Here is a 19429-nt window from a genome sequence, read left to right on the forward strand (position 1 = left end):
CACACTCTGCATAGCAGGAATTGTACTTGCCTGGATGGGTTAGGTTGTCCTTTAGTAAAAACTGCTGTAGAAAGCAGAACAGAGCCAACAGACACACAGTTTCACTCTCCTCTCTGTGACTCTGGGATGATGGAGAGGGTCACAGATAGCGACGATAGCAAACTTTATTTATATAGCACCTTTCACAGATAGGATCACAAAGTGCAGTTAAAACCAAAATACCATATTAAAATGAAATAAAAACAACACAATAAAACCCAGTCAACTAAAAGCTTGTCTGGATAAAAGTGTTTTCAGCTGCCGTTTAAAAGAATCAACAGTCAGCCACACGGATAGAGAGGGGCAGGGCATTCCAGAGTCTGGGAGCCAGACTGAAAGGATTGGTCTCCCTGGGTTTTAAGGCGGGTTTTTGGAACCTCAAGAAGGTGTTGGCAGGAGAGTCGAAGAGTGCGTCCAGGGGAGTAACACACCAGCATGTCCGTGATTGCCCATTTAACGCTCTGAAAGTTAGGGTTAAAAATGTAAAATCAATTCTGAATTTAATGGGGAGCCAGTGTAAGGAAGATAAAATCGGGGTAATGTGTGACCGTCTGTTTGATCCTGTCAAAAGCCTTGCAAAAAACCAATTGCAGGCGTTTGAGTCTAGAATTGTTAAAACAAGTAAAAAGTGAATTCTTCGCATCCTTGACGAGATAAAAGCATGGATAATCATCTCTAGATCTGCATTTGACAACATCTGCCTTAACTTTGAGATGTTTCATAGTTGAAAGTTCTTTACAAGTTGTTTTGAGAGGCCATCAAGGGACAAAGATTTATCGAGCATAACTCCAAGATTCCTTAGACTTGGTTGAACTGACGTGCCCAGAGAACCAAGATGAGGAGTGATGACAGACACAAGAGTCTCTGTTTTTTGTCATCATTTAGCCAGTTTTTGATGCAAGAGACACAATTTATCAGTTCTTGTAGTCGATCTAGCTCTGTGTCTTTACAAGAACAATACAGCTGGATATCATCAGCATAAAAGTGATAAAACACATTTTTAAAAGCACTTATGATCAGACCAAGGGGGCTAATATACATTAAGAATAAAAGTGGACCAAGAACAGAACCTTGAGGAACACCGCAGGACAGAGGGGATACATCAGACAAGATGTTATTAACAAGAGGAGGAGGTGATGAGGGTTAGGGTCATGGCCATGTAATTAAACACAGAACACACAATGTCACCAAGGTACCAGCACTCTGCTCTTATGAAGATTGCTCCTGGCTCAACAGGAAGCCCATGAGAAAATCCGAGACAGCCGAGAGAGGAGGAGGATGTTAGTGGGAGTGTGGAGCCACCTGCAGGAGACAGAAAGACATTGCTAAACCAACAAATGACGAAACAAACCAGATATTTGTCAGTCAGGCTGAAACAGTGATCTCCACCTGAAGTGAGAGACAGATGATGACGGGCAGGTTAACCCTCCTGTTGTCCTCATATCCTCTATACACCCCGTGTCCTCCCGGTCAAAATGACCCGTCTTCACTAAATCCACAATAATATAAGCAGTTTATTCGATTTTTAAACACCAAATTTTATTTTGCTTGAAGAAACATTAACCACAAAACATGTAAATACTTGAGTTTTCCCTTTTCACCTGCATTTCTATAGTTTTAGAAACAAAACAAATATTCAAAAAGGAATATCGAATGCCTCTTAATTCATCGCAATGAGTTAGATTCTTCTGATTTTTTTGCCAGTGAACAATGTAAGAAAATATACAATCCAAAAAACAATATAACCCAACTAAACAACAATAATTCAACTAATTAGCACATGTAGGGCAGTATGCAAATGCACAGCTCTTGCAGATATATTTCTTACACCTACTGCACACAGTATGTGTTTTACAGTCCTTCTTTGGCGGGCAGAACTGACATCTCTTTCTTTTACTTGCCCCGGCTGGGGCAGTGGCTGTGGCAGCTGGATCCTCAGGTTGATCAGGGGTTCCTGCACTCTGTATAGCTTTGACAACTGCTGCAGAGGCTTCTGTGCGGGGGAAATGCTTCCTCCTTTCAATAAGTGGTGTTACAAGTGCCTTTCCTAACTGCTCCAGGAACACCCTCCTCTTGTTCTGCTTACGAGGCATCCAGGTTGGGTTGATCTCTCTCCAAATCACAAAGGCATTGTAAGAGGAAACATCAATGATGTTGTGGAAGATGACCAGGGGCCAGCGGGCAGTCATCCTTCTGCAGCTGTAGGTTCCAATCACCTTATCTAGATTGTCCACACCCCCTTTGTTACAGTTGTAGTCTAGGATGATGGATGGCTTCCTGTCCTCACGATCACTAATGCCAGCATCTGTGTGTAGTGTGCTCAGAAGTACTACATTCTTATTTTTCTTTGGGATGTAGGACACTAGGGTGGTGGTGGGTGTGAAGGCAAACTTGGATGAGAAGACCTCTCTCTCCTTTGTTGCAAGCAGTGCAGGTGGGAGCTCAGGCTTGTTCTTTCGAACTGTGCCAACCATGGTTATCTTCCTCTTCAGGAGCTGCTGTCCGAGTTCATAAGAGGTGAAAAAATTGTCACATGTCACATTGTGACCCCTCAGTCCCTCTGTCACATCAAGCACTACTCTCATCCCCTGGTTCTTCTCTGGACCTCCACTGGTCAGCTTCCCAGTGTAGACTTGCATCTTCCAAGCGTAGCTTGATTTGGCATCGCAAGCCACCCATGACTTGATCCCATATTTTGCTGGCTTGCTGGGCATATACTGGCGGAAAGGACAACGACCTTTGGACAGAGATTAGCATCAATAATTTGTATCTGAGTCACAGAAAACAGTCATATAATTCAATAGTGAAAATCACTTTTATTAGAAATATGAAAATAAATTACCTCTAAATGGAACCAGTTGCTCATCCACTGTTACATCAGGCCCTGGGTTGTAGAGGTAGGGCAGCCGCTCCACCCACTTATCCCAGACCTCTCTTATGGCTGCAAGTTTGTCTGTCACACGTCTCGCTGGTCTTGACTCGCGGTTATCAAAACGTAGCAGTCTTGAATAGGTGTGAAAGAGTTTGAGTGGCATTGTAGCTCGGAAAATTGGCCTTCCACTCTCTGCATCCCATAGACTGGCTGCAGCCTCACCTCGGGACCTGTAAACACCTGCTAAGATGAGCAGCCCTAAGTAGGCCCGCAGATCAGTCTCATCCATCTTTTTCCAGCTGTCTCCATTTTTGCGAAAACCCTCCAGATTTGTCATCTCCAGGATTATTTTTTCTATTGCTGGTGTGATGAACAGGTAGAATGTAGAGACAATGTCATGGGCATGAGAAACAGCATATCTTGTGGGTCCTGGGGTCATCTTTATGACATTTTGTTCTGCCTCCCTGCCATGTTGGTCATATGCTTCCGAGAACCATGTTATTTTGCTGTTTTTTGAAAGGAAAGTCTCTCTTTCAGCTTCAGCATTTTCTTCTTCTTCTGAAGATGATTCATCATGCTCTGGGTTGTATTCCTCCCCATCTTCTTCTTCTGATACCACTTCCTCCTCTGAATCAGAGTTGTCTTGCTGGACATCTGAAAAAATCAGCTCCAGAGCCTTTTGGACGTTATAACGTGCACTCATGGCTTCAGCACAGAGAGATATGGGGGTAATGTCATCTGCAGCACCTTTATAACTTCTGGAAATCCACAGATCAAAGGCACTGTCCACGAGAACTCTTGTCTTATTTACGTCTGCTACTGATTGTTTACGTCTGCTACTGATTGATCTGAGGCAGAACTAAAACATTCTCACATTCTGTTGTGTGTAAATAACTCTGTGACTGTGATTTTAGTTGAATTTCACTGTTGGGTCATTTTGACCCGAAGACCACCTTTGTACCTTTTTTTGTACAGCATACATGATCAGACCAAGGGGGCTAATATACATTAAGAATAAAAGTGGACCAAGAACAGAACCTTGAGGAACACCGCAGGACAGAGGGGATACATCAGACAAGATGTTATTAACAAGAGGAGGAGGTGATGAGGGTTAGGGTCATGGCCATGTAATTAAACACAGAACACACAATGTCACCAAGGTACCAGCACTCTGCTCTTATGAAGATTGCTCCTGGCTCAACAGGAAGCCCATGAGAAAATCCGAGACAGCCGAGAGAGGAGGAGGATGTTAGTGGGAGTGTGGAGCCACCTGCAGGAGACAGAAAGACATTGCTAAACCAACAAATGACGAAACAAACCAGATATTTGTCAGTCAGGCTGAAACAGTGATCTCCACCTGAAGTGAGAGACAGATGATGATGGGCAGGTTAAGAACTGTAGTGATCAGAAAGACGAAGGCTAGCAGAGTGTTCACAAACACAGCATCATCAGTGAAGTGTCGGCTCCTTGCAGGAAGTATTGAGGAGTTCTGGGAAGCAGAGTTCCTGATTCTCCATCATCAGAGAGAGGAGCTGCAGCACTGACAGCTCTCTGTCTGAACCACCCATGTCTCATGCCACTTATTCATCCTCTTCTGCAAGTCCTGTTTTCCCCTCCCCCCACTCCTCTTCCTCATCTCCTCTCAGGTAGACAATGGACACACCCTCATCATCACCCTCATCAGCTTCATTGCTTCTTGTCCAGGTTTCTGTCCCTCTCTTTCCTACTAATGTAAATTTATTTGAGTAGAAATCAGCTTGTCTCCCTTTTCAGCAATTAGCAGCAAATCCTTCAACACGCAGCATTTAAACACATTTTCTTCTGAAAATGCTTTTTCTAGTGAAAATTGTATTGGTAATATAGGCTACAAACATTTACATATTGGATTGTTTTGTCAAATTGATGTCATTGTTTTTGTACTTTAAGATATATTTTTGTAGTACTGTTGACTATAATTGGTCATAGAAATAGTATAAAACAGTTGATATCATGTGTGTTTTGTAGACTGGTAATTCATTTCTCAAATTATTTTACATAATGTTTGATAATAGGTGCTTTTGTTTTCCCCACTTTCAGTCAAACTCCAATCTCTGGTTAGCACTAGCCTATCATAAGCAGATATCATAGAGCTACAGTGCAGAACTCCCCTCCCCCTACAGATGAAGTCTCCACTAATTGTCCACAGAGCCTGGACTGCAGCATCATCAGTCCACTTTATTATAAACCGGACCATGATCATACGGCCAGTCTGAGAAGTCAGTGAAACACAGAGAAATGTATGAGACTCAGAGCCTTGATCGGCACTGTGTGAATGTGTTTGGCTTAAACCCAATACATGGCAGGATACATGAAAAAAGTTTGCTTTAAAAAGCATTGTTGAGAACTGAGTGGTAATTTCATAGGTCACACTTTATATTGTCTAAATACTAGTGCAAATTATAGTTGCTATTTCTGATCAATGTGAAGACATTTATCCACCATCTCATCTTCCACTCGTACTAATTCTGGGTCTGTTTTACATTGTTATTTGCCGCTAGTAACAGTCAACCATGCACAGACAAATGGTAAATAACTCAACAGAGTAGTTTTGACATTTATCCACCATCTTAACGTCCACTCTTGGCATCATAACCAAACTTGATCACATGATTCTTGACCCCTTCTCAAGTGGTCACAGCAAATTTGGTGCAAGTTGATCTTTGGTTTCATTCTATAACACTGGACGAAGGTTTGAACTTTAGAGTGTTTAAAAAGAGAGAAAAGTGTCAAAATGGAAAATGTTCATGCCTGTCTGAGAAAGGTGTCTAAAGTGTGCAGTGAGGCGATTTACAGCCTTAAAACATCTATTGTAATATAACAATTGTAAAGAAGCAGACTAAAACTTGCGGGTTATTTTTGGAACGTGACTCCCTGATTAACCAGGGACCACTGTATTCTGCATGGGTTGCATTTTCAGCAGACAGTCTGCTGGTGTAAATCACTGCTCAGGTGATGTTTGGTGAACAGCTGCAGCTTCCTCTGCCTCTTTATGCTGCCGACCAAATGAAACATCAGGAGGATGCAGGAGAAGTTTACTTTACCACAAATAGACATGGGTACATTTCAATGAGCCACTGTAGGACACCACTGTCTATCTGCATCACATACACTGTAGCAGTATGATTTAACTTAAGAAACATCTTGAATGACTTTTCAGTAAGATTTATTTTAGACACTTCTATCAGTTACAGGCGACAAGAAGGCACAGACGGAGAATGACTTCACTTTACATTCAACTGATGATATATTCTATCTGTCAGTCTGAAGTCAGTGTTGGACAAATAAATACTGACTTTACATACATATTCAGCAGAGCGTCTAATGGACTTCTTCTCGTTTTATAATTTAGCACACAAGTGCTATTTGTTGCAAGATTGGAACTCAACCACAGCAGCCGTCACATGCACAGAAACCCTTCTAACAACACAAAGCAGAACTCTGCAGGCCAGGACACAATCTGACTGACACGAATATGATCACACAACCACCACCACCACAAGAAAGATAAAACCCTAACACAGAACAAAAGAGAAATATGGATCATTGCACAGAAGTCTGCTGGCCATGGAGGAATCAACACAAGTATGATCTCCCATAAAGCCTCTTACATAATCTGAACTTCATTAAGAGTAAGATATACATTTATTAATTCCTGTGGGGAAATAAGGCTGTAGGAGCAGCATATCAAAGAACAATGAATACAATATACACAAACTAAAACTCTTACATACACATACACTCAGCTAGAGCAGAACACACACTGTTATTACAATGCTGATCCAGCACACTGTATGCTAACATATTAATCAGACATTGGTGAAAGTCCTTCAAACATTCAATGTAGTTCTAAAATACTGCAACTGGAGGAATGTTAAGATTCTTATATAGAAGCATGTGTGCGTCCTGCTGCATACCCTGTACTGGTTTCCATCACTCTCCTGGAAGCAGCATCTCTGGAATGGAAGTCATCTTTCCTGTCTGATAAGGCACAAACACCCCTGGACGAGGACATGAAACACAGGAAGAACCTTCCAATCAGCCGACTTTCCCTCATCTTCCTCTGCTGAGTGGTGCTGCAGCCCCGCTCATAATGTTGGGTGAGCCTTAAAGGCATCATTCAGCATTTTGAGGCAGCATTTCCACAATAGTGAGGTGCAGATTGTAAGATCTGAGGACGAAGACAAGGCGCTGGCTTCAGTTGTTGTGGTTGGATTTCAGTTGGTTGTCTTCATACAGCAAAGGCTGGGGACAAAAAAGACATGATGAGTAAACTACAACTATTTTCTGTGGTTTTAGGTTTTTACTTCAGGAACAAATAGTCAATAATCAGCCATGACATATTCACATGTGATCAGCAGTCACATGACAAAACTTGAGTGGGTTGTGGCTGTTTGAAGGAAAGTCTCTTCCTGCCCGTGCAGCAGTTTGTGAAGCATTCATCCGTGCAGTGTTGTGTCACCTTGCTCTCCAGCACTCTGCCCAGGGTGGGGCTGTTGAGGTCGTCCAGGGTTTCTGCTGCAGGTTTGTTGAGTGTTTCAGGAAGGAGGAGACCCAAACAGCCTGCAGACAGGCCGCTCAGGCAGAACACAGTGAAGGGCATGGAGGTGTGGAGAGCCCGCTGAAACACACACAATATATACTAATCAATGCTTGATTATAGTTGCAGTGATCTACATTACCACTAGGGGTCACTCTGTCCTATGGTTTAAGTACATCTGCTAGTCAGCTAAGCTGACAGACCACAGGGCTCAGCTATTATGTGTTACAGGAAGATATTTAGTTCCATTTGAACAGAGTCAGAAATACATACCAGGGTGCAAAAATCCACAAGTACAAACAAGTATAAAAACCTCGAGCCATAAGACTCTGCAACTCCTCATCTATGTGTGACTGATGACTCTCTGGACTGTTCAGAACTCTTTCACTCTCATTCTTGTACATATGTATATATTTATATATTTTTGGTAGGATGGATTTGTTTTCGTCTAATTTTGAATATGATAGTGAAGGTGGGGAAAACCTCGGTGACTACCAAACTCCTGAAACGTTGTTTTTACTAACATCTCCATGGTCATTGGGATCTCCACCCACTGAGTGCAGCTGAGAGCTGCGACAGTCATACAGTGCAGGCTCAAATTTCACTGGTCAAAGTCTGAAAAATACTGAATCAATCATGTCTGGATCCATTGCTGTCCATAATGCTGTTTATTCTGATGTGACTGAAAAATGTGTATGTGACAGAGAGAAACTGTGTCTGCCGTGCACTGACCATATAGCCAGGATGTCTTTGCTAGGATAACATCCCAGGGTGAGATTAGGGGTAAGGTTAGATAGGTTTTAAAAGATGTAACCACCTCCTGCTCGGCGGAGAACCACACAGAACTGTCAAACCTGTTTGTTTTACTTCTCCCCATGCATGTGATAAAACATAACTTTTCAATAATCATTTTAATTGCCACGACAGAAGCAATGTGATCCTTAATGAAACACAGGATAATTCCTTCTGTTAGATCTCAACAGCGAATCTCCTCTAGCCTGTGTGTGAGTTCAGAGACCAGTGAAATCAAAGACATCCTCATTCCTAGAAGAAACACTCATGTAAAAGAAAAAAACTATTGAGGGAGGAAGAAAGAAATATCAGCTTGCAGATGCAGCTCTATGAAATGCCAGCTGGCTCTGACCCCAGTTACACAGATCCCAGAAGATCCCGGTCTCCACCCACCCATCATAACAACCACAGTACCTCACTTGAAAAACTTCACTTTTTAATTTACTCTGGCAGATCTGCACAGCACACACCGCAGCGCAAAGACATTTGTTTTAGCTGATTTTAGTTGTGTTCATGTGGCCTTTCATTGTGGGCAGTTTAAGGTACACCTGTGCACTAATCATGATGTCAGATCAGCATCTTGATGTGGCACACCTGTGAGGTGGGATGGATTATCTCAGCAAAGCAGAAGTGCTCACTATCACACATTTAGACAAATTTGTGAACAATGTTTGAGAGGAATGGTAATATTGTGTATCTGGAATGAAGTTTAGATCTTCAAGTCCATCTCATGAAACATGGGAGCAAAAACAAAAGTGTTGCGTTTATATTTTTGTTGAGTGTATGAGTTGCCTTGTCGTGCCTTGAGTAGTAATTATAGTATTTATGTTATTGTTTGTATGTGGTTATATCACATTATTCATTTTAACCTTTATTTTACCTTTTATTTTACAACACAACAGCTTGACATATGGGCTGAGGCCAGTGTTGAGTTATATTGTGAAAAACTTTAATTTCAATTTGGTGAGTCATTCATGAAACATGAAATGTGTGTCTCTGAGGGTCCTACTCACACAGACAGAAGGAACAACAGGACACCGGATGAGTTGGCTGCCATGGCCAGATTCCTCCATGGTTGAATAAAGTATCCCAGAGCGCCAAACAAGGCAATGCCCACTGCAAATGCCATACTTGCAAGAGTACCTGAAGAAAGAAAAACTGTTCAAGGCATGGTATCTATCTCCTGCTACTTACAACAGCTGTACATTCATAATAATACATCAAGAGGAAAAGTGGCCCAAATCCTCCACATATTCAAAATAACTGCTGAGTCAGCATACCTGTCATGGCCCAGTAGGACTTGCCCACATACTCCGATGCCGCCATTCATCAGACCCACCAGGAGACGAGACACAGCAAAGACCTCGTAGCTGGGTGCCATGGCGGTCACATACCCAAAGACCACCTCAAAAAACAGACCTAGAAGGAGGAGAAAGACAAAAGAGAGGAAAGAACATTAAGGAGAATGAGGAGATGCAGGAAGGTAGAGAGACAGCTATGGTTATGGATCATGCCTCTACATTTAGTGCAAAGCACAACTGATGTTAAATGGTGCTCCTTAGATCAGGGCTGGGGAAACTTCAGTTTAGTGAGTTTGTTAGCGGCAGGAATTAAAGGTACAGTATGGAGTAAATGAATGAAGCTGCAGCCCTGCAAGGACATATTTAACCAACAGGTGCGGCCTTATGTTGCTGTCTCTGCATGCATGGATGTGGCAGAATTTTTCTTGGCCAGACTTCAGTCAAGTCGGGGGGGCATTTGTTGTCAAGGCAGCCTCCCTAACTATAAAAAGAGGTATAAAATATAAAATATTTTCAGGCCTTGAAAACGCTCACTGAATGCACAAGAGTTTTGCGGACTACATGGCATATAAACGACTAGGGCGAAATACCGGGTCATTATCAAAATGTATGGAATTTCTTCAAATAATTACCATACTTTAATTTTTTTGACTGTTGGTCGTGCTGTTTTTTTTCTGGCTCGCAGATTAAACTCCCTGCCGGGCCGTATACAGCCCACGGGCTGGAGGTTGCCCACCCCTTAGATCAACAAATTGGTGTAATGTAGACAAACGGCTAATACTGACAGAGCTACACAAGCGAGTGAATGACAAAAACATAAAGCCATTAGGAATTCACAGATTCATCTTCTTCTCTTACATGTCAATAATTTCTACATACCGTAGGTTCTTATTTTCTGCTTTAAGACCTCACAGTATGGAGTAAATCAATGAAGCTGCAGCCCTGCAAGGACATATTTATAAATAATTATAAATATGCATGGAATTTATAAAAATAATTATTATACTTTTTTTGTGTATTCCCAAATTTCTACATAAATTAGAGTGGTCTTAAGGCAGCCATGGCACTGAAACTGCAGCCGAAGTTTTGTTAATAATTGTATGAACACAGAATTATTAGGGATATTTTAAGTTATTTTCCTTTTTGTGATTATTACTTTATTAGTAAACGGGGAGACAGACACAAAGCTATGGAGCAGGGAAAGAGAAAGAGGGGACACCAGCTGGAACCTTCCCTTCTACAGTTCAGGACTTTGGTCTCTAGATCAATAGTAGATCAATAGTATTGTTGTTTTACAGGCTTGATGCAAACCCACTTTAAAACATTACCAATATAATCTTCTAAAATTGGTTTCAGCTTCCTTTCCTTACCTGTCAGGTAGACGGGTCTCCTGCCGATCTTGTCAGAGAGGGGCCCAAAAACAAGATTCCCAACCAGAAGGCCAGCAAAGAACAGCGAACCAGCAAGACTGACCTTATAGGCCTGCTGCTTGATGAGAAACCACTGAGGGACACAGACGGAAAAACATGACAGATCTTCTGTTCGTGGACTTTGACGTGGACATAAGCTGTGTCTAAGTGAAACATTCACCTCTGTCACTATGGTGTTGATGTCTTCTGTGAAGATGACGTGTTGGAGCTGCTCCTGCTGGCTGGATAGGTCACTGTCCTGCTTCTCGATCCGGTACTCTGGTGTAGCTCCAACCAGGACGATCAGCATGCACTGACAGGCCATATACACCTGAAACACACGAAACTGAACTAGTGATGTATCGAGGTGATATTTAGGTCGTGAACATTTATTTTATGGTGCAAGAATTAAAAAGCCTAAAATCCTGAATGTAACGTAGTCGTACAGCGTTAATTTGAATATTCACCTACCTGTGCAAAGACCAGGACAGCCACCGCTCGTTTCTGGTATGGTCCAAACTCTCCAACAGTTTGAAAAGCTTCTTCTGAATCCATTCCCAGTGACTCGTGTTAACTTCCGGCTCCACTCCCTCTACTAGTAGTAATGTGTTGGTCGCAAACATAACGGCGCTTACAACCGTCTCTTTAAAGTGAAGGAAGGAACGAGCAGATACCATTCTTCTTCTTCTTCTTCTGTTTCTCTTCAAGCTGCACGTGACTGATGCGTGTTCAAGTCTGTGTGCACGTGCCAAACAAGGCCGGGGGGGGGGGGTTCAGAAACAACATGCCTGCAGGCAGATGAGAGAGAACAGCCTCTACAGAGAGAAGAACAGCCTCTACAGAGAGAAGAACAGCCTCGACAGAGAGAACAGCCTCTACAGAGAGAACAGCCACTACAGAGAGAGAACAGCCTCTACAGAGAGAGAACAGAGAGAGAACAGCCTCTACAGAGAGAGAACAGCCTCTACAGAGAAAACAGCCTCTACAGAGAGAAGAACAGCCTCGACAGAGAAAACAGCCTCTACAGAGAGAGAACAGCCTCTACAGAGAACAGCCTCTACAGAGAGAACAGCCACTACAGAGAGAACAGCCTCTACAGAGAGAGAACAGCCTCGACAGAGAGAGAACAGCCTCTACAGAGAGAGAACAGCCTCTACAGAGAGAACAGCCTCTACAGAGAAAACAGCCTCTACAGAGAGAGAACAGCCTCTACAGAGAGAACAGCCTCTACAGAGAAAACAGCCACTACAGAGAGAACAGCCTCTACAGAGAGAACAGCCTCTACAGAGAAGAACAGCCTCGACAGAGAGAACAGCCTCTACAGAGAAAACAGCCTCTACAGAGAGAACAGCCTCTACAGAGAAGAACAGCCTCGACAGAGAGAACAGCCTCTACAGAGAGAACAGCCTCTACAGAGAAAACAGCCACTACAGAGAGAACAGCCTCTACAGAGAGAACAGCCTCTACAGAGAAGAACAGCCTCGACAGAGAGAACAGCCTCTACAGAGAAAACAGCCTCTACAGAGAGAGAACAGCCTCTACAGAGAGAACAGCCTCTACAGAGAAAACAGCCTCTACAGAGAGAACCTGCTGGAAGGAGGGAGATGAGTGACAGCAGGAAACGTAGAAAAAAACATCTGATTTCAATGACATTGTTAAGACGAGTGTTCAATCTTATATTTTCTATTATCTTATATATTATAGCAGCTGTGCAGGCACATAGAGCTGCTCACTCCTCAGTGCAGTGAACCTGTGTGATTCTGTGTTGTTTCACTAAAAAACCTATAGTTAAAATTGTTTTGGTAATATACATGCAATCACATATTGGATTGTTTTTGTACTTTAAGATATATTTTTTAGTACTGTTGAGTATTATAGGTCATAGAAATAAACAGTTGATATCATGTGTTTTGTACACTAATAATTAATTTGTCTTTTTTTCATAATTTTTTTTTTCAAATTTGATAATAAAGTAATTTAAGCAACAACAACAAAAAAAAAAATCAGAGGAGCCGGCTCTTTTCAGTGAGCTGATCCATACGAGCCAGCTCTCATAAAAGAGCCAGAATTCCCGTCACTACTCTCTGCGCATCCATTTCCACTGTATGCAGACACTGCCTGTACCAACAACACGTTTATTTTAGGTACATTAAAAATCAAGAACATTCATTTGCCAGCACATATAAATTAAAAACAGAGATACTGATACGAACTTTTCTGTAACTCTAGAAGGCAGATTATATGTAGGTACAGGCGTCAGGCTGAAAATAAAAACAAAGACAGACAGACATCAGAGGCCACTGCATTCAAATTATAATATAATAAAAAATATTTTAAAAAAGCAGGAGATGATCAAAATACTTAAAAAAAGCATCGATGATGTTTCTATACGTCCCTTTGCTTTACCATGTATCTCAAGAAGTAAGCTAAAATAGTTCAAACTTTGCTTACAATTACATTTTGAAGTATTTATAAAGTGTTTACAAGTGCTTTTGTTTTCCCCACTTTCAATCAGACCCCAGTCTTCATTTACAATCTCTGGTTAGCACTAGCCTATCATAAGCAGATATCATAGAGCTACAGTGCAGAACTCCCCTCCCCCTACAGATGAAGTCTCCACTAATTGTCCACAGAGCCTGGACTGCAGCATCATCAGTCCACTTTATTATAAACCGGACCATGATCATACGGCCAGTCTGAGAAGTCAGTGAAACACAGAGAAATGTATGAGACTCAGAGCCTTGATCGGCACTGTGTGAATGTGTTTGGCTTAAACCCAATACATGGCAGGATACATGAAAAAAGTTTGCTTTAAAAAGCATTGAGTGGTAATTTCATAGGTCACACTTTATATTGTCTAAATACTAGTGCAAATTATAGTTGCTATTTCTGATCAATGTGAAGACATTTATCCACCATCTCATCTTCCACTCGTACTAATTCTGTATGTTTTACATTGTTATTTGCCGCTAGTAACAGTCAACCATGCACAGACAAATGGTAAATAACTTGAACGTTGTTTAAATGTATGGAGCTGAGGTGGATTCCCTTGGAAGGACAGTTTCACAGCATCAGTCCTCATCTCAGGGGGTTGTATGTCCCCTGAGCGCCACGTTTTCTCCCTCTTTACCTGGTGATGATCCATTCGCAGGGTTAGCACTTCTGCTGCTATCTTGACGTCCACAGAACCTCATGATCCTCACTCGAAATACATATAACACAACTGACAACACCAATGCTGGAACCAAAACACTCACAATCGCGATAACAGTCACATTGTTTGTCGTTTCAGTTGTCTCTGTGAAGAATGGATTTTTGAGAGGTTCGCTTTTCTCGGCACTGATGGGATTCTCTATCTTGCAGGAGAAGGTCTCAACACGTTGTGTTTTCTCATCGTTGATGATGTTCTTGACCTTTTCTGACTTCGTCCATCCTTTGGGTTCCATCATCCAATAATAGATGACAGGTCCAGCGTCGGTGATGTCTCCCTCACAGGTCAGGGCACAGTTATCTAAGTGGGGGCCACACGCCAGAGGCTGCGGATGTACTTCAGGTTCGGGTACTTTCTTGATCATTGTAGCCTCATAATGGTCTTCCTGGACATTAAGGTTGAGCTGCACCACATACACTCCAGTGTAAGTTTCATCCATGTTGCTGATTTTCAGCTCTCCGGTGGATGGGTTCAGCACTACACCCTTAACAAACACCCCGTAATATGTCGGGTGAGTATCTCCATCCGTCCATTCAGCAAGCAGGTTGCCCCTGTGCTTCCACACGATCTCATTGATGCGATCAGGAATTCCATGAGGCCTAAGAACCAGTTCTCCGCCACTCCCAAAGTATGACACTATAGTGTCGGCCGCAGCACAGTTAATCACGGCCAACAGCAGGAGCAAAACGCCCACCCGTCTCTCCATGTCCAAGGATCAGGTTAGAATTAAGAGGAAATCGAAGTTCATATCAGCAAAACCGCCGAAAAGGCGTTTCAGTCCGCACTGCGTGCCTCACGCCCTTCCGCTTAATGGTGGAGCGGATGTTAAACCAGCGAGCTGCGTGAGACAAGGAGGAAAGGTGTCCTTAGTGGTGCCTGCATGAAAATCATTAATATCAATTATAATTCATTTATAAGGCGAACCAATCACATGATATATACTTTACTGTCTACACTTGTCGTTATAACACGCTAACATGATCATACACATAAACATTAGGCATGTGTAGGAGAAGTTTTCCGTTCGAATTGCTCAGGCCTTAGTGTTAGCCAGCCATGTTAGCGGGTTAGCTTCTGCTTCCTCTGTAGTTAAAATACTCAAACTTCACCTAACAGATAGAAGTCGAACAACAAAACGAACCAGTCATTACGTTGTTTTCAACAAGATAGTCACGTTTTTTTTGCGGGTCAACTATAGATTACAGCGTTTGAGGATAGCGTCCACATTTACAGCCGAAACCGAAACTAAGTTCCGTTCAACATGTTTTTAACCACATATTATGTCAATAAGCTACGGAAGCGTATTGCAGTCACTTGAGTAAAACATAAACCCAGTTTTTACGAGTTATATTTTGTTTTTACGAGTAATCCTTTCGTACCTTAGGTCTGCAGGCCCACTCAGTGTTGACAGTGTTGGTGCTAAACTAAAGCGTTATGCAGGTCAGCACGTTGGTATTTACAAACCTACCAGTTTCCAAACGAAGCAGTGGTCGTGTACTAGGGAGTCGTTTGTCTATTTGTTAGTCTGGTTGTTATGGTGAAAGGAGATATTTTCGTCACGTGGGTGTAGGTCCCTTTGGTTTAAAGTTCCATTTCCGCATCGATATAAAACACACACGTCACAGCGCCTGCGCCCATCCTTCTTCTCATCTGGCGACGTTGAGGAAGTCGCCAGATGTAGTGGTGTGCCCACACCCCATCATCGTCTTACTCTTACACAGACATGTGTTTATTCTTCCTTAATGCCCCTTAGCTGCACATATTTCTGTTTCTTAGCGTACAGACTGATGAATATATCATAGGGGGAAATCCAATAAAAATAGCAAACCATATCTGAACATCTAAGTGGAGGTTTAAATATATTTCAAGCTTTAAATTGTTTGTGTTTGTTGATGCAAAACAGATATTTCATATTTACAGATATTAACGTTTTGTTATGCTCAACTGCATTATTTAATGTTTTGCTTAATCTATATAAAAGTGTACTGTCCCTTTAATAAATAAACCCAGCCTATCCTAATATATTAAGTATCTTGATATTTTCACATTTTTCCAAACCTCACAAACTGCCCTGTAGTATAAGAATGAATACATTACAGATTATATGATAGCTACAAATGTTCTGGAGGCACTAAAATAATTCTTAGTATATATTATAATTGAAACCTTTATTAGTCCCACAATGGGGAAATTGCTGCCCAGCAAAGGAGGCTATGGAGGTAGTCCAAGGACACACGACAGTGACTAGGGTGGAGTTGGGATCGAACCACTGACCTTCTGGTAGCGGGACAACCCTGCTATACCACTGAGCCACTGCTGCCCACATGCTTGTGAGTCTTAACGTTATTGTTCTCACTTTACAGGTTGACTCTTCAGTGGTTGGAGAGGTTGATGATGTAACACTGGCTACTTATATTCCAGCGTATGGTGATAGGATTGCTACAAGGCGTTTCTGCATGGAAAAGCAGAGAAAAGGTGGCGCTGACCCAAAAAAATTGGACGGAAGGATGGAAACTAAAAGCAACAAAGATCAGGATTATGAGGAGGTGCATCCCAGGCCACCACCACAGATTCACCTAAAAATAAAAAAGGGCTTCAAAGATGACAAGAAAAATGGAGCTGGGGTGGATACACGATAAGAACCCGGTGAGAAAACACAATGGTGGAGGAACTGGAGTTATGGATATTTCCAAGAGCCCCCCAAAAAGACATTCTGACACAAAGATGCTATTTTCGCCCAGTGAGAGATCCCGACAGGGGGCATGGGGAGAGTTTAGTCACAGTATTGTTGACTTTCAGGAAGCACGCCTCGATGAGCATATTAGTGTGGGAGAGCTCTATGAAACATGCACATTAGGGATGCTCAGATTTATTTACCTACAGACTGTCTGACCAATGAAGATGGCATGTTTGCAGAACTGGATGGATCTGATAAAGAGGCTGATGCATCAAGAACAGACAGACAACAGAAAAACACATGATATTGAACCGCAGACACATATTGTAGAGGTCAATGGGCAAGGTGAAACCAATATGGCAGCTGTTGATGTTTTTGATATAACATCTTTGTGCAATACATCAGAGATCATTATTGGTACCACTCAGAGTGGACCGTCTTTAGGTGTTCTTGATGATACGGTCCCCTTTGAGCCTATCATTTTGATAGAAGAAGCTCAAACTGGCCCTAACGATACCTCGACTACTATCCAATCTGAAGCAGCTGACACTCCAATTGTCATCATAGACGAGACAAAAACTAGCACCAACACCGACGCCTTTTCATTCAGAGGTGGTACCTGCTGGTCCACCTAGTCCTTCTTATGAATTTTTGCATGTGACAGTGAAACTTCACAGAGGGAATCTCTTAGATGAAATGGTTTCACAGTTCAAGGATGAAGCAACGATGAGCTACTCTTTGAAATACAGTGTCATTGATGAAGTGGGTGCAGATGCTGATGGTGTGTCCAGGGGTGTATATGCTGCCTTCTGGGTGGAATTCTTGGACTGTGCAGCAGAGGGTGCAGATGTTAGGGTTCCATCCTAAAATGGCCCAAAATGGAGGAGGAAGAGTGGAGATGTGTTGGTAGAATATTGGTGAAGGGATTTAAGGACCATGGATCTTTCCCTTCTCGCCTTTACAGCTGCTGTCACATTTGGTGATCGTTCTGTCTCTCCTGATTTACTGTGTGATTCCCTGATGTTGTATCGGAGCCAGTCTGAGCGAGAGCTCTTGTCCACTGCTTTGCAAGTGACTCTAGTTGGTGATGATCAAGATGAACTCCTTGATCTCAAGGATCGCATGGGAGTAGGAACAGTCCCATCACAAGACAACCTGAAAGCTGTGCTTCTCCGAGTGGCCCACGAACACACAATACAGCAACCAAAATATGCACTGGATAAATATAGCAGCAGTTGCAGGACCACCTCTAAGCAGTGTTTCCAAAGTGTGCAAGAAATGCAGAAGATGTATGATGATCTTAAACCAACAACACGTTTACAGCCTCTCCAGCTACTCCAGCCAAGAACCAATCTCTCCGGTTCTTACATCAATACATCAGGGGACTGGATGATGTTGGCCTCCGGAAGATGTTGCCATTTGTGACCGGGTCTGATTTCATATGCATCAAGGAAATTGAAGTCATATTCAGCCACGTGGAAGGGCTAGCACGGCGGCCCATAGCACACACTTGTGGCCCTACTTTGGAACTGCCTATAGCATATAACAGAGGCTATACTGTCCGCCACCTTTTATACAATGGACATGCATAAATGTCTCACTCAGGCACATATACATCCATTTCACGTTGTTCTGTTATAGTGTGTTCATGAATATCAGTTGTTGTTTTATCAACAGTCGTCACTTGATCAAAAACTAAATATGCAAATAATGTTTACTGCTAAGATGCAATTTCATTAGGCAAAATAACAGCTTATAGTAGTTTTGTATAGAGCTGTATGTCTATCTCAACTATTGTAGTTTTGTGATTCCAGATGTTCACATTTGAAAAGCCTGAAAGGCTTTTGATCCCTTTTACAAAGGTAGCGCTGACAATTCCTCTGTTGATACTGTGACTCTAAAATACAAAATTAAATGTACACACTTAAATGTGTGGGTGGGTGGAGTTGTTCTAATTACAGAGAATTTTATAAATAACATGGTTCTATTCTTTTGTATTAAACTGTGTCTTCACTGCAAAGGTTTAAGTAGCCGTCACCACAAATAGTGCAGAAGTATGAATCATGTTTCCACAATCATGGTATGAAGTGATTACCAGCATCAGGTGTTCAAACATTGCTGTGGGTTGATGCTCACACAACATGTAAGAACATAAGATCAAGTAAAGCTCAACAGCTTCCTCTGGAGAAGTGGGTGGAAGAGGACTGTTCTCTGCCATAGCAAGGCAACACATGTCACACACAGCATCATCACAGGGACAAGGTCCCCTCTGCAGGCACTCCTCCCTGCAGGCCACAATTTCCTGGTGGGATACATCTTTGAGGTCCCCCCTTGCACCAAAGAGTTGGGGGAGAGTGTACATCATCCCTGGACATCCTGGGATGTATGTATGTATTATGTATGTATGTATGATCACTTACCATCCACAGGTTTATAAACAGGTTTTCATACACACATGGAAAGGGGAGGTCCTGTATCCTATAAAGGCCACTTTAGACAAACATGAGGGATCCTGTTCATGTCTCAGAATAAATGGCCACTGTGGTATCATA

The 19429-nt window shown here is 42.3% G+C and overlaps 3 protein-coding genes across 6 annotated transcripts; all 3 read right to left on the minus strand.

Moving 5' to 3' along the window:
* Positions 1 to 1471: 1471 nt before the first annotated feature.
* Positions 1472 to 3870, minus strand: LOC114447014 (piggyBac transposable element-derived protein 4-like). Its single transcript, XM_028422972.1, has 2 exons — positions 2882 to 3870; positions 1472 to 2776 (listed from the first exon to the last, which is right to left on the minus strand). Exons 1-2 carry the CDS (start codon positions 3612 to 3614, stop codon positions 1809 to 1811), a joined length of 1701 nt encoding a protein of 566 aa, XP_028278773.1. The 5' UTR covers positions 3615 to 3870; the 3' UTR covers positions 1472 to 1808.
* Positions 3871 to 6601: 2731 nt separating this feature from the next.
* On the minus strand, positions 6602 to 11630 carry LOC114447017 (solute carrier family 22 member 15-like). The gene is made up of 7 exons (XM_028422976.1): positions 11461 to 11630; positions 11171 to 11320; positions 10951 to 11083; positions 9560 to 9698; positions 9293 to 9422; positions 7410 to 7568; positions 6602 to 7192 (listed from the first exon to the last, which is right to left on the minus strand). The coding sequence occupies exons 1-7, from the start codon at positions 11542 to 11544 to the stop codon at positions 7145 to 7147; spliced, it is 843 nt and encodes a 280-aa protein (XP_028278777.1). The 5' UTR covers positions 11545 to 11630; the 3' UTR covers positions 6602 to 7144.
* Positions 11631 to 13583: 1953 nt separating this feature from the next.
* Positions 13584 to 15821, minus strand: LOC114447018 (carcinoembryonic antigen-related cell adhesion molecule 21-like). Of its 4 annotated transcripts, none has more exons than XM_028422980.1 (2): positions 15669 to 15821; positions 13584 to 15038 (listed from the first exon to the last, which is right to left on the minus strand). In XM_028422980.1, the coding sequence occupies exon 2, from the start codon at positions 14904 to 14906 to the stop codon at positions 14073 to 14075; it is 834 nt and encodes a 277-aa protein (XP_028278781.1). In that variant the 5' UTR covers positions 14907 to 15038; positions 15669 to 15821; the 3' UTR covers positions 13584 to 14072. The 4 variants fall into 4 exon arrangements, with proteins under 4 accessions (XP_028278781.1, XP_028278779.1, XP_028278780.1 ...); XM_028422978.1 differs by having other exon boundaries at positions 13584 to 15076; XM_028422979.1 differs by having other exon boundaries at positions 15580 to 15810.
* Between the last annotated feature and the right edge of the window lie 3608 nt (positions 15822 to 19429).

This window comes from Parambassis ranga, chromosome 15 (genome assembly GCF_900634625.1).
Source record: "Parambassis ranga chromosome 15, fParRan2.1, whole genome shotgun sequence".
Lineage (NCBI taxonomy): Eukaryota > Metazoa > Chordata > Actinopteri > Ambassidae > Parambassis > Parambassis ranga.

Coding starts and splice junctions, on each gene's coding strand:
- LOC114447018 (XM_028422980.1), bottom strand. CDS start 14,906: ATGGAGAGACGGGTGGGCGTTTTGCTCCTGCTGTTGGCCGTGATTAAC.
- LOC114447014 (XM_028422972.1), bottom strand. CDS start 3,614: ATGAGTGCACGTTATAACGTCCAAAAGGCTCTGGAGCTGATTTTTTCA. Junction 2,777..2,881: donor GCAACTGGTTCCATTTAGAG/GTAATTTATTTT, acceptor CTCTGTCCAAAG/GTCGTTGTCCTTTCCGCCAG.
- LOC114447017 (XM_028422976.1), bottom strand. CDS start 11,544: ATGGATTCAGAAGAAGCTTTTCAAACTGTTGGAGAGTTTGGACCATAC. Junction 11,321..11,460: donor CTGTCCTGGTCTTTGCACAG/GTAGGTGAATAT, acceptor CGTGTGTTTCAG/GTGTATATGGCCTGTCAGTG. Junction 7,193..7,409: donor GCAGAGTGCTGGAGAGCAAG/GTGACACAACAC, acceptor TTTTGTCCCCAG/CCTTTGCTGTATGAAGACAA.